Genomic DNA, 14436 nt, shown 5'->3' with positions numbered 1-14436 from the left:
AGGGCCAGGGAGACAAGTAAGGACAGTGCCTCAGCCCAAGTCCACGGAAATGACTCTCACTAGACAGCTTGAAGCTTGCCTACCCTGCCTGGCCTGTTCCTTCCCATAGGAACCACAAGAGAGGCTCCTGTCCACAGTTCCCCCCTCTCCTCCTGCCTCCTGACCAACCTGGTACTTCCCAACACGGCTCCCTATGGTATGATGTCCCTCCCCACCCCATCCTTATGTTGGCACCCTATTCCATGTGGGGGGCTCTGGGAGGTGATCAGGCTGAAGAGTGGAGTCCTCGCGATGTAAGAAGAGAGCTGAAGGCTTGCTTGTGGCTTTCCCTGCCATGTGAGGACACAGTGAAAACCTGTCCATCACAAGCCAAGGAGAGGGCTCTCACCAGGAACCGAAGCAGCTGGCACCTTGATCTTGGGCCTTCCTAGCCTCCAGAACTGTGAGAAATAAAGGTCTGTTGTTTAAGCCGCCCTGGCTATGGGATCTCGCTATGGCAGACAGAACTAACATACTTCCCTTGGGAACTGTGGTAAGAAGCGTTCTTTTCAATGGCAACTGTCTCCTGATCTGTTGGTTTTACTATATCTCAAATTTTCTATGACTACAGGCACTCACATATCCATCCAAGATCGGGGTCTCCTTGCTTTGATGGGGTGCTCCTTTAAAAGCAGGAGAAATCACTCAATCAAACCCATGCCCCTACTCAAAGAAGAGGCAAGTTAGACCACAGAAAGCCGAGGTCTGTTGAGCCAAACTGTCTGACGGACGCCCTGTGGTCACAACGTCCCCCAAGTCCCCTTCCTGTTACAATGGCTTCTGTGAGTTTGAGAATAAGTTCGCCCCTCAGGGTGTCTGAAAATAGGATTTTTATGGCCAGACCCAATACTGGGGATCTTTGGTCTCGTCAAAGTGGATCCTCCCTCTGTTCCAGAACAGCCTGAGCTGGGGGGCCTGACCGCTGCTGCAGGATGACTCCCCAGCCCTGCTCCCCAGCTGCAGGATGACTAACAACTGGCATTCTCCCAGGCAGGATCACCAAGCAGGCTCTTCCCACGTGCTCCCTCAGCCAACAGGACTCAGGTCACTCACGTCAATTAAATGCTTGACTTCGTGTTTTTTGAGGTCACTTCCGATTTTGGCTGCTAACAGTACACACGCTCCAGCACAAAGCTTCCGGTTCTGTTTGTTTAGCTTTCCCTTGAGGGCGAGCTTCTCAAAATAGACAAAGGCCATGGCCACGGTGGGCTCCTCAAAGCCACAGTCCTCCTGGGCAAGCTTCCGCATCTCTCGCTTCAGACTAGAGAAACACAGGAAGAAAGGAACATTATTAGAAGTTGGGAGTTTCAGAGGCCTCCAAAGAAAACGACTAGTCCATCCTGAAAGCCTTTCCTTTTTCTCATTCCCAGAAGGGGGATGTGGAATGGGAACAAATCCTGAGGACTAAGAACTTTCCATTCTCTGTAGACAACAGATTTAAGCTGCTAGGGTTCTTCTCTGTTGGTGGAACTGGAGACCACCTCAACAAGGGACACAGAAGACCACATTGAACCCAGGTGGTGTCTGAGGGTCTCTGGAAACTAAGCCTAGAGCTGTCCAAAGGGAAAGAGGGAAACTGAGGGGTACTATGATCAATCCACAGAAACACCAAGAGAAAGAAACTAGGTGCTTGGTATCAACTCTGCTGAGGGTCCACCATGTTCAGAACTATGACAGAAGAGGGGTTAGGCTAACAAAACAACGGCCAGTGTACTGAAGAATGCTACCCAGCAAATGGACACAGTGGGAATACTCCATTCTTCTCACGTCTTTGGCTTGGAACATGCCAGAGTCAAATCAGCACTGGGCTACACAGCATGTAAATGCTGGCACATAACTCCCACGCTATGTTGGCATATAGTCTAGCCTCTGTCACCATGTGCACTGAGAGTCTGTCCTGCTAGACAGACACAACCCCAGGCGGCTCCTCTCTGGCCCAGCACATGTGGGTCACTACAAAGTCAATCGAGTCTGCTGCACGGGAAACAAGGGCCTGATTCTGCTCTGGCTGCTCTGCTAAATGCTTAAAGGTAGTGCTTGGCTGGCAACTCTTGGGTGGAAGGCTGTGGGCAAAGAATTCCCTCAAAGGCTATCAAACCAACTCTTCTCTGTCTTGTCTGCATTTGAGAAAGCCGAGAACTGAATGTTTCCCATTCCGAGTTCTCTGTAACACAACCCTGACTGGATAGCTGAGCCTCGGACAGTAGGAAATAATGGTTCTTTCACAGAAGGAAACTACCCGCACACCCATGTCAACTGGAGTTGAGAGCTCCGCCTTCTGCCCTGCTTCCCTCAGCTCTCGCTCACAGAGGCAGGAGTCAGCCAGAGGCGGGTGAGCCTTTCCTCGCCGCACACCCGTTTTATTTCCCTGAACTATACACGAGGAACCTGCATCCAAAAAGTGAGCTGAATGCATGCCAGGAGAGGATCTGAGTGGAGAGCTCAAGTGGATGTTGAGCTTCACGTACCTCCTTATTTTGCTGAGTGTCAACTTAATGTGAGGAAACTTCTCCTTGAAGGTCTCATTCATGTCCTTCTTGAGATCGGAGGGCTTCACATAGTCGATTACTGTTGTCTGTAACAGATTGGGCAACTCGGGTCACTCTTTCAATAATTTTTTTGAAGAGTTTATTTATTTGAAAGAGAGAAAGAGCACGAGTGGCGGTGGGGAGAAGGAGTAGACCCCCCACTGAGCAGGGAGCCTGACACGGGGCTCGATCCCAGGACCCTGGGATCATGACCTGAGCCGAAGGGAGATGCTTAACCGACTGAGCCACTCAGGTCACAGGTTACAATTATGTGCACATTATGGCCATCTTACAACTTCTGACAGCAGCAGTGAGGAAGCCTCGGAGGAGAGGCACAGCAAGAGCCCTGCTGAGCCTGAGCGCCGGAAGGGGACACGGTCTCTGGAATGCAAATCCGTGCTACAGCAGGACCAGGCAACATGGGGAAGCAGCAGCCTCCAGACAGTCAGCAATCAGGGTCTGGCAGGGAGGGAGCTCCTCTCTCAGTTCCTGTGCCTCAGCCTGGTATTCAGACAGCACAGTGTTTAGGGCATGGTGTGGGCACCCACACATGAGGCTTCAAGCCACACTTGACCATCACTAGTTGTCCAGCCGCGGGGCGTTATCCAATGACCCCAAGCATCAGGTTCTACACTTTAAGATGAAAGCAGCTAACAGTGCCTACTTCACATGGCTATTTGGAGAACTATGAGACATGTCAAGGGCTCTGTATAGCGCTGGGCATACAGCAAGCACTCGATAAATGTTAGCCATTTTCTTTTTCATTGTGGGAAAATATATATCACACAAATATACATCACACAAAACTTAGCATTTTAACCATTTTAAAATACGCGGTTCAGCAGCATACAGTACACTCACGTTGGTGTGTGGCCATCACCACCACCCATCGCCAGAACTTTCATCATCTTGCAAAACTGAAACTCTGTCCCCCTTCATCAAGTCCTTGTTCCACCCCCACCTTAGCTCCCACCGGCAACTGCCTTTCTGCTTTCTGTCTCTGAACCTGACTCCTCTCAGTCCCTCCTATGAGTGGGATCACGCAGTGCTGGTGTTGGTCCTTTTGTGCCTGGCTTGTTTCACTCAGCATCATGTTCTCCAGGGTCAAACAGTACAACAGGAGTCAGAATTCCCTTCCTTTTTAAGGCTGGATAACCTTCTGTTGCATGTACATGATGTCAGCTATCAGTAACAGTCCTTTAAGCCTGGGTTTCTTCCTCTTCCCCTCCCCTTCTTTTCTAAGTAGGCTCTTTGCCCAACATGGGGCTTGAACTCACAACCCCGAGATCAAGAGCTGCATGCTCTACAGATCGAACCAGTTCCCTCCCCTCCCCCTTTCTAATCCTAGCCACCCTTAAAGAGTGGTTCCTTCGAGCTCCTTCTGAGGCTTCTGAGGCCCTGGGTCTTCCTGGCTAGTCTGCGCTGCACAGTGTTAACTCTGAAGGAAACGGGGTCTCCGGCCAGGCCTCACTAGGTTAGCCTCTCTCCTCTTCCTTGGAATTCTGCTTTTGAGGTGCAGCAACAATGCCTGACGCCTCCCTGGCTGGCTGGAGGCGATAACCTTCACCAGGCAGAGCCCAAGAAAGGAGCAAGTGCAGATTCTGCTGAGAAGGCCAGATCCTGGGGATGGCTTCTGTGGCCTGGCGCCTTCCAGGGGATGTGTCACCACTTTCCTCCACGGCTCTAACACCAGCGGACAGCTATCCGTAAACACCTCCACTCAGAAGATGCCTGGCTGGACAGGACTTTAGTACAGGCACATGGAAGGCCTCTGGTGTGTGTTAATAACCCAGAGGAGACGAAGAGCCGACATGACCCCACTCACATTGATCCTAACAGCACCTTCCTAACAGCAGCTTTGGCGAGTAAAAGCGAAACCACAGCGAGACGAACTCAAAACGGTTCCGCCAAACTTGTTCAGAACTTTCTGAGATATTGGGTGGAAACAGACTTGGTGCAATGCCAAGAGCTCTTCTGTGGCGCCATGTCTCTCTGGCCTGGTCAAGAAGGCTCCTCCTCAGCTGGCCCCAGACATGCCCATTCCGGGAGGTGCCCTGTGCCCCTGCGATGTGTAGGCAAGGAGCAAGGGAGTGGCCCCATGGCCCCAACGTGCAAACACACACATGCACACACTTGTGTGCAGCGAGGTTTTGCTGGATGCCCAGAGGAGGGGAGCACGGGACATGGAGGCCGCTTAGTGTCTCGCAGAGCGGGCGCTTCCCCTGTGGCAGCCCTCCAAGATGCGTTTATCATCCCGAACAGATGGGGTGGAACACGATGTACAATTTTTTATTTAGGAAACAGGCAGCAGAATGGGGAACTACATCTAACATGGTTACCTCAAGCTGGGCCCGCTGGCCGATCAGCCAATTCTTCTGTTTCCGAAATACCCAGCCCTCCCGACCTCTTCTACCCCACACAAAGGGATCCCAAACTCTCGTGGACAGCCTCTTCTGCTGGTCCTCAGTGGACAAAAGTCTTAAGCAAAGACTCACCAGCCCTGCTGGGGACTGAAGCCCCAGGAGCTCCAAGCAAGGATCTCCCGGAGCGGGAAGGGGAGATCTGGAGCCTTGCCTATGGCAGCCACAGCAGCTCTGTTCTATCTTCTATAGAGCTACACACACCCCGGCTTTCCCACGGCCAGAGAAGCAGCCTGCAGCCATGAGCCCCATCTCCCAGACGGGGAGGCAGAAACTCGGAATGGGGAAGGGGCGGGGCCAGCACCGGGAGCCAGAGCTCTCAGCTTGCCGCTCGCACTGCCTTCCTGCATCTCCATCCTTCATCGGGCTAAAATGAGCAGGGGAGACAGCTTGAGACTGCCCGCAGGAAGGAAGGGCCGGCTGGTGGAGGGCAGCTCTGCCTCCAGCAAGGCGGCAGCCCTGAGAAAGACGTTCGGCCTCCCGCGGCCTGACCTCCCACGTCCTCGCCTCCCACATCCCTGAAAAAGGATGGACACCTGGAGAAAACACCTGGCGGGGCTGCTTCACAGGTTTCTCCCGGAGCAAACAGAGAGAACACTGTATACCCAAAGGCCACCGGCAAATTAAGAGCAAGGAGGCAGGAGATGGCATAGACCAGGCTGCCCCAGGTGCCCTGAGTCCAGGCGTGTGGGTGGCGCCCTGGGAGTCATCTGCATGGTGACGCTGCCCAAGGGACCTGCATGCCCAGCAGAGTCTCCTCGCGGGGCTGGCACCCAGCCACTGTTTGGCCCGGAGCTACTCCTGTGGGGTCACCTTCCCCCAACCTCCAGCGACATGGTCCCTCTTCCAATGATTGGCCTTCACTGCACACAACAGTCCGGACAGGGTACTGTCCAGGGAGGATTCCAGATACCTTCCAGTTCTTTGTGGCCTGCACACTGGCGCAAGAAGGCACCAATGAAACAGAAGCTGGGCTTCTGGTCTTCCTGCTGCCAAGAAAAGTCACGGCAGGAGTCCTGAATTCCTGGGTGCCTGTTCTGCTGGGGGAGACCATAGCAGGCAGCATGGATCTGAAGCTGCCTGAAGGCGGCAGTGGCACTGCCATGTCTGAAACTGGCAGCTGGTGCCCGATCCCAACCATCTTCCAGGCCCTGATCAGGGACGAGGTCAGGCGGCTGCTCCCCTGGTGGCCTGGCTCTGCAGGGTGGTCCTGGGGTCATTCCTGAAATCCCAACTTAGGCAGTCGTGCTCGCCTCCCCAGTGACTCTGCAAGCTGTTCGATACTCGGTGATAAATCCCTTATAAACTAGCTTGCATGGATGCCGTTCTTTGTGACCGAACCATCACTGACGCACGCACTACCTTCACTGATGGCCTTGACCGATACTCTAAGTGAATCTCACCTGGGAAGACATGGGATAAGGACAGAGCCCATGGGGGATGCTTTGGAGGATAAGGCCCCAATGTCATCAGTTCCCCAGGGCACCGAGACTTATCCCGGGGGCCCTCACACACCCTTTCCTGACCAGACTGAATTTCAGAAGGACCCCATCAACTCTGATGACCCAGCTCAGTATATAGCCCTGGGCCCAGGAGAGACTGTTTTTACAAACAACCCTGCCCTGCCTGCCCTAGCTCTTGGGGTACAGATCCAGAGCCTACTATTCCTCAGAGTAGGAGTGGACACATGCATTTACTTCCAGGCCAGTCCTGGACAGGTGAACAGAGGGCGGGCCAGTGAGCTGACATGGGAGTCCTGGGCCCAATGCCTGACTTCCAGCATGGGCGGCACATGGCAGCTGCAGGGAGAAAGCCCGTGACTTCATCTTCTGGCTGACAGATTCCTCTGGATCCTGGCTCTGCTGTCCAGAGGTACAGAAGCTGCACTCTGTCATCCTTCCCATGTGCGGTTTCCAGCCTTACAGTCACATCTTGCCACTGCTCCTGGCATGGAGTAGAAGCCTGCCGGCAGCCTCACCCTCCACTTATTTGGCTGATGCTGGGATACTCTGGGTCATTTCTAAAGTAGATATGGTCCACTTGGGGGTGGAGGATCTCTGCAAACCTCCGTCTCTGCCGAGGCCCCCCATTTTCTGACCCCCATGTGGCTGGCAGCTGTCAGGACGTGTGGTGGGGGAAGGGCTCCACTGGACATGGGAGAGCTGGGCCCAGCAGTTCCAGGGTGGCTGCTCTGGGAAGTCCAAAGGCATCCAGGGAAGAAGAGAATACAGACTATTGGATGACCGTGGCTGCTGCACCTGAGGCAGGGGCCCAATGAGGCCATCATTTCAGTCCATTTGCTGACATATGGCAGCAGGGAAGGCTGGCCTCTGGGGCAATGAAAGGCCTCCATGACTTAGACAGGAAGAGGATGGTGGTAAACTGTGGACGTCAGTCTGAGCACCTCAGGAAGGGAGAGAATGCAAAAGTGGCTGCGTTTAGTTTCCTGTGGCTGCCGTCACCCAGCACCACAGGCTGCGCGGCTCAAGCAGCAATTTATGGTCTCTCAGTTCTGGAGGCTACAGGTCTGAGATCAAGGTGTCAGGTGGGCTCTGTTCCCTCTCAAAACGTGGCTAGAATCCTTCCTTGCTTCCCCAGCTTCTGGCAGTCCCGGGCAGCTCCTGGTTTGCAGAGGCATCACTGCAGTCTCTGCCAGTCATCACCCAGTGCTCTTCCCATGCGTCTGTCCACGTGGCCGTCCTCTCTCTGGCTGTTTATGACATCAAGTCATACTGGGTTAGATCCACCTTACTCCAGTAAAACCTCGGCTTAACTGGTTTATAACTGCAACACCCTACTTCTAAATAAGGGTCCAGTCTGGAGTACTACGGGTTAATACCTCAACCTGTATTTTGGGAGGACACCTTTCACCTCAGTGCAGTGGTGTTTGCTCCTAATGGTGCAGCTACACAGCCTTGCCGTGCTCTGATCCCAGCTGCTCTTCCCAGGCTGGACACAGCTGCCCCCATGGGGCATGGCTTCTACCCAGGCAGCAGGCACTATTGGCCTTGGACCAAGCACTGCTTGGGACTGCTCTGTCTTCAGTCTTGCTATCATCTCTGCTTCTCTGAGCTGTGGCTCTATGGGGTAAGATCACAAACCATGGAGCCAGAGGCCCCGGGTCAGGCCCCAGTCCTGCCGCTCAGTAGCTGGGTGGCCCAGTGAAACTGCTCCGTGTTCTGGGCTGCAGGTCTTTCCTCTGGCTTCTCTGCCATCTGCTTCACATCGGTAGCTGCAGGGCACTTGGACATCTGTGGGGCTGTTTCAGTCTGACTTAAACTCAGCTGCTTGGGGTCCACAACCAGGGCAGCTGAGTGGGCAGCCCCCAAAGCAACCATGTGCTCCCAGCCCCTTGCTCGCCTGCTGCACCTTGGGCCCACTGCTCCCGAATGGCGTTGCAAGGCCCAGACTCTGGGTACTGGCTGAATCACCCCGAGTCCACGGCCACTAGGTCAGGCAGTTTCCAGAAGGGATGACAGTTCTTGCTGTCCTCTGCTCCAGTTCCTGTTGAGAAGCACTCTCTGGAATGTAAGCAGCCACAATTCTCCCGTGTGGTCCTGTCTTGAGGGTGCCTTATGACCTCTCGACCACCCGGAAGGCAGCTACCCTCTTTGCAGGGACAGAGGTGAGCTGAGGCTGCAGTCCCTGAGGCCGAGCTGCACGCACAGAGGTACGATGGGTCCCCAGTTATTCGGTCCTTCTGGCTTCAGAGGATATGAATTAAAAGTGAGGTACTGCTATGTGCTAGGTCCCCTACGAGTCTGACTGTATAAAGACTCCTAATGCCCAGGTTTTGCCAGCACACGTTACTACAAATCAAAATGCTATGAAGCTGGTGTGGTTCCTTCCTGGCCTGGGACAGATTTAGTGGCCACTGTTTTCAAAGCCACCTAATTCCAGGCCACAGGATTTGCCAGACGTAGGGCTCCTTATGGTCCAGGGAAGAGGCCAGCAGCTGGGCCAGGCCACACGGTAGACAGAGCGTTCCAGCCCCGCAGTGCTTGTCGTTCCACTCTCAGTATGAGAGGTGGCTCGGGTACACGGTCGTGCCCCGGCTGCCCACAAGGAAGCTGTGCACACAGCTACATAGGAGGCAACAGAGGAAAGTCAGCTGGGAGGAGACCATCCCAAATGCACAAGGTCTGGAGATGCAATTCAGAAAGCGGCCCAACCTGCTGGAGATGGGAGGCAGAGTCAGGAAGGCCTGCTGTTAAAGCCACCTTAACTACCCTCCAAGATGACAGGGAAAGATGGTGAGACCAGACCTTAGTTATCTATCTGAAAGAGTCTACCACATCTATTGCGGACACAAGGAGGGATCTTTTGCTTTTTAAAGGAAACAAAGACTGACTGACAGTAGGAAGGAGGGAAGGGACCTGGGCCCCCCCAGGCTCACGGCAGCAGACACAGTGCTGTGCAGTGGGGGCCTTGGGGGGCTGGATGCAACGGGAGATGGTGGGGGCAGGTGAGGCAGGGAGCAGAGGGAGCAGGAGTGTGCTATTATGCATACCCTAATAATAGTGTTGGAGAACAAAGAGGGTCTCAGAGCTGACAAGTTGCTGGTCTGCTTTCAAGAGAAACAATATAAAAGGTGCTTCCACTTCTGGGCCCCTTAAGTCCCTCCTGCCTTCCTATCCTCCTGCCCTCCACAGCTCCCCAGGCATTCTTGCGAGCAGTTCTGAACAGATGTGCTCTTGCTGTAGACTCAGCTACGGTTCCCCTCTGGGTCACAGGAGCTCCCGGGGGGCAGAATGTTCCAAGGGAAGGAGGGCTAACTGGCAGGGCTCCCCATAGCACCTTCCAGCCCTGACGGCCCCCGCACAGCCAGGGCTCTCCCACCTGACCACCTGCCCCACATCCATGGGCACCCGCTCAGGTCGTTAAGCTGAGCGGCCGCCGCCCTCACTCCATCTATCTAACCACCAGCAGCTGGGCATTTTGGCTCTTCTCGGCATTTCTCCCTTTTCCTAAGAGGATAGTAAATCACGAGAAAAACCGTGGGAATGAGTGGAGGGCCTTTGCAGCCTGGGGCAGCATCTCCTGCTATTTCAGATTCCAAATCTGTGACCCTGGATTTACTCCCTCCCTTGCCCTGAGAGGAGCAGCTCTTTAGTTTCCTTCACTAAAATGAAACCATGTGCAAATCAAAGAGAGAAACTCAGGAAAAACTACTACTGCTTCAGGCTTACACCACCAATGTGGAGATGCTGGGAGATGCCCAGGAGGGCCATGGTCTCAGGCATTTGTAAGATACAGAAACTTCTAGAGTAGTGTCTTCACTCACTCCAGAAGACACCGGGTGTGGCCCTGAGGGCACTTACGCATGCACACACACACACCACACACACCACACAGTATTTGGACGCACTTGTAAACACGTGCTCCTTAAGCGGTCACCTTGAGCAGGAGCTGATGAACCAAGCCCGGAGGAGCACGGTAGAGACACAAAATGGTCACTGCAAATCTGAGACAAACATGCAGAAATGAAGCAGATGCTATGGCATCTTGGGTACAATGTAAAGTCAGTATTTCATTTTGTATTATTTTTGTAAGAAAAGATGAAAGAAAACCACCATACTGACACATACTACAACGTGGATGGACCCTGAAAGCATTATCGAAGTAAAAGCCAGACACAAAAGACCGCATAGTATATGATTCCATTTTTATGAAATGTCCAGAACAGGCAAATCTATGGAGACAGAAAAGTAGATTAGTGGTTGCCTAGGGCTTAGCAGGTGGAGGGCTGAGGGTACGGGTCTTCTTCTGGGAATGATGAAAACGTCCGAAATGGATTATGGTGATGGCTGCACAGTCCTGTGAATGTTCTAAAAAACCACTTTATTATTTTTTACTTTTAGTAGGCTCTACGCCCAATGTGGGGCTTGAACTCACAACCCCTAGACCAAGAGCATGTTCTATCGACTGAGCCAGCTAGGAGCCCCTATACACTGTACAGAAGTGAACTGTATGCTATGGGAAATATATCCAATAGAGCTGTCACATACAACCCAAAAAAGCCCTAGAGCGAAAAAACAAACCCAACCACAATGCAATAGAGGATTCAAGAATGCATTTTAACACTTGCACCGAAAGCTAGTGGACCTCAGAGATCCTACTTCTCAGCTCCTATGCAGTGCCTGGCAGATCTTCCTGAGAGCTGGGGAAGCTCTAAGGCCCTGCCAGGTCTCAGGAAAGGCCCAGCAATGGTTTCACTGTAATGACTTACTACTTTTCCTAAACTGAATGAGCTTCAAGCGCCTTGAGACCTGAGGGCCCTGGAAGGAGCCTTACACAGGGAAGAGCCCCTGGGGCTCATGCTGCTTTAGCTTCTCTATAAACCCACCCTGTAGACAGGTAACTACCTAGTCATCAAGACGGCTTTCAGCACAAAAGAAATATGGTGGGAAACCAGAGCCCAACCACCCGCCACACAGAAGGTTGACTTCGCCTTCCTTTTATTGAGTCTTGAATTTCCCACTGCTCAGCATCTCAGACTGTGCGGAAAAAGCTCTAAGACCTACTCCCACAATGCTGGGAGTTGGGGGTGGGGGAACAGGGGGTAGGAAGGAGGAGTTTTTTTCCTAGGAGTAGTTAGATTATAGTATTAAGTAAACAAGTGAATAGGCACTTTATCAAGATCAAGACCTGTCCTCTGGAGAGTTACATACCTACAGCTATCGTAAAGGTTATTAGTCCGTTTTCCTTCTGATGTCAAACAGTCTGAGAGGGATTTCTTCCTGAGACAGGAAAAGGATCCAGATATGTGTTCAAATAACATTAACTTTGTTGGCATTATCTCAGTCAGCTCTTTTGCTTACTTTCTCCTCTTAATTGCTCTCCACACCCAGAAAGGAAAGAAAAAACAAAACCACTACTGGCATTAGCTGCCAGGTTCTAATGATAAGCAACCACTTTCTGGCGAAACTTTAATGACAAGGCAGGCAGCGCACACAGCAGGAAGCACCGGGCTCCGACTCGAGGCCTCGCGACCACCCTCACCACACTGAGAAACACCATCATTAGGCTAAGGCCCTGCGAGAACCTGCGTGCAGCCAGGAGGCTCAACATACTTTCCTACTCTGTGGTCACCGTCTAGAAACTTCAGGGCCGAAACCACAGGGGTAGCTGCGACTTGGGTTTCCAGACCTGCCCCAGGAATTTTTGTTTTTTTACTTCAAAGTGTCCCCTTTGCCCTTTCCCAGAGGCCAATAGTGGGAGGGACTTGCACAGATCAGTTAAAAACCTGTGTCACTCTGAATGCAAGGGCAGTTCTAAAGGGCTCCCACTTAAAAACTTTGTATATGACAGGCTTCTTTCTAGGCCTCAGGGAAATGTTCACCTCTGGAACTCTCCCACTTTTGAAGGCATGGCAACTGTGGCCACGAGTGGCCTTTTTATCTTGTACTTAGAACACACATGAATGAAAATATACACCCAGCCACATCCTGGTGAGTTAACATCACCTACCTAGGATCCAGAAAGCCCACTCCTGGGTACTTAAGCAAGAGAGATGAAAATGTCCACGAAACACTTGTGTAAGAATGCCCATGGCAGCAATGTTTTACTTGGTTAACTTGGGTGTCCCCTCCCAGGAAACCACCCAAATGTCCATCAACAGGAGTGGAGATAAATAAACTGGGGTACGTCTAAGTAAGAGAAACCTACTCGGCAATTAAAAAAAACCCAAGCTACTGGGGCGCCTTGGTGGCTCAGTGGGTTAAGCCTCTGCCTTTGGCTCAGGTCATGATCCCAGAGTCCTGGGATCGAGCCCCACATCGGCTCTCTGCTCCTCGGGGAGTCTGCTTCCTCCTCTCTCCCTTTGCCTGCCTCTCTCCCTACTTGTGATCTCTGTCAAATAAATAAATAAAATCTTAAAAAAAAAACCCAAAAAACCCCCAAGCTACTGATAATGTCCAACACGAGTGAATCTCACCTATTAAATTCCGTGAAGGAAGAAGAACAAAAAATTTTTTTAAAGAAGTGCCTAGTATATGATTCCACTTACATCAAGCACTGGAACAGGTGAAACTACTTTACGGTGACAGATGTCAGAACAGGATATATGGGAAGGAACTTTCCAAAGGGAAAGAAATGTTCTATCTTGATTAAAGCAGAGGCAACAAAATTCATGAAACTGTACACTTTAAATGTGTGTGTTTGATCATACACAAATCACACCCTAACACGAAAAGAGAAAGAGAAAACAAATGACGGCTGGGGGCTGTAATGGGATGAGGGGTTTAGCCTGTCACTTTCTAGGTTGCTTGATTCTGCAGAAGCCACACGAACCGAAACGCCATGCAAACAGAGCACCCAGAGACCCCAGACAACAGCCCCTGGGCCTCAGGCTTGAGGCCTCCACAGGGCTGGCCTCCCCTTAACTGTGCTGGCAACCTAAGGGAGACAGGCATTGGCAGCAGGACCTCAAAGGCCTCGGGGGCCAATATGAAGGGGGGTGGACAGTGCTGTGCAGTCAGTCTGGCACCTGGCCAGCACCCTTGCCCAGTCTTTCAGCAAAGGCCACACCAGGAAGCCCTGCAGGACGGGCAAGGAGCTGGCGCGGGCTTCACACAGACACAGGCCTGACATCTGCCTGCAGGGGGCGCCCTGCCAATGATGAGGGTTCGCAGCCCAGGAGAAAAGCTTTAAGCTGGGTGAGCTTGTCTGGGCTGAGTGCCTCCCACCCACCCACTCACAGGCCAAGATGGGCCCCGGAGCCTCAGAGGGTTTTCAAGTAACCATGTTACTTGGGTCAAGTAACCGTAGCTCTGTCTACCCTGGTAGTTCGTGCCTATTACAAGCACAGCTCCGTGTGCCTGGGGTTCAGTAAGTATGGACAACCTGTCAGGATGATTTTCTATGGCTTGCCTTCTCCACTCGTGGCTCTGCTCATGTGCACACGCGTAGAGGGAAGGACGGGGACTGTCATTGCTAAAAATACCAATTTCCTACCCACCCTCACTCACCTCTTCGCAAGACAACAGGGGCCTTTCCCACCAAGGCCTGGAATGGCTGCTCCTTCTTACTCCTCACACTCCCTTCAATGCCATTTCTTCAGGGAGAACTTCCTTAAGGTGGACCTCCCACCTGCACCTCCATGCCCTGCTGCCATCATCTCCTAGCACTTTCCTTACCCATCTCATGACCGCAGTGACTTGGCTGTTTGCTTACTGTCTGACTTCTCTATGCACAGTAAGGCTGAGGAAAATGGCGATCGTGGCCAGTTTGTTCTCCACTATATAAGGCCTCAGTCAATACTGGCTGAATGAGCAAATTCTGGATCTTTAAGCAAACCAACAAAAGCCAAAACCAAAACCCCCACAAGTATTCGTGCAAGTTTGATGTATGCGAGACAGCCTTGTAATGCATGCTTGCGTCTAGAGAAGTCTTCTGGGAGCCAGTCTGAGTCTTTCTGTGACACAGGACACACATGGCCATGACAGAGG

The 14436-nt window shown here is 52.3% G+C and overlaps 1 protein-coding gene across 2 annotated transcripts in view; it reads right to left on the bottom strand.

The window, feature by feature from the left end:
• Nucleotides 1-14436, bottom strand: part of CABLES1 (Cdk5 and Abl enzyme substrate 1) — a 109502-nt gene that overhangs the window by 3285 nt on the left and 91781 nt on the right. For both annotated transcript variants that reach the window (XM_045065444.1, XM_013051260.2), the window contains 2 exons: nucleotides 2508-2614; nucleotides 1093-1300 (listed from right to left, as the gene is read on the bottom strand). In XM_045065444.1, the coding sequence (XP_044921379.1) occupies nucleotides 1093-1300; nucleotides 2508-2614 (315 nt within the window). The remainder of the gene's footprint in view (nucleotides 1-1092; nucleotides 1301-2507; nucleotides 2615-14436) is intronic.

This window comes from Mustela putorius, unplaced genomic scaffold, assembly GCF_011764305.1.
Source record: "Mustela putorius furo isolate JIRA1106 unplaced genomic scaffold, ASM1176430v1.1 tig00003858_pilon_pilon_pilon, whole genome shotgun sequence".
Lineage (NCBI taxonomy): Eukaryota > Metazoa > Chordata > Mammalia > Carnivora > Mustelidae > Mustela > Mustela putorius.
Note: the sequence above shows the minus strand (reverse complement) of the source record. Positions and strands in the feature narration are given on the sequence as shown.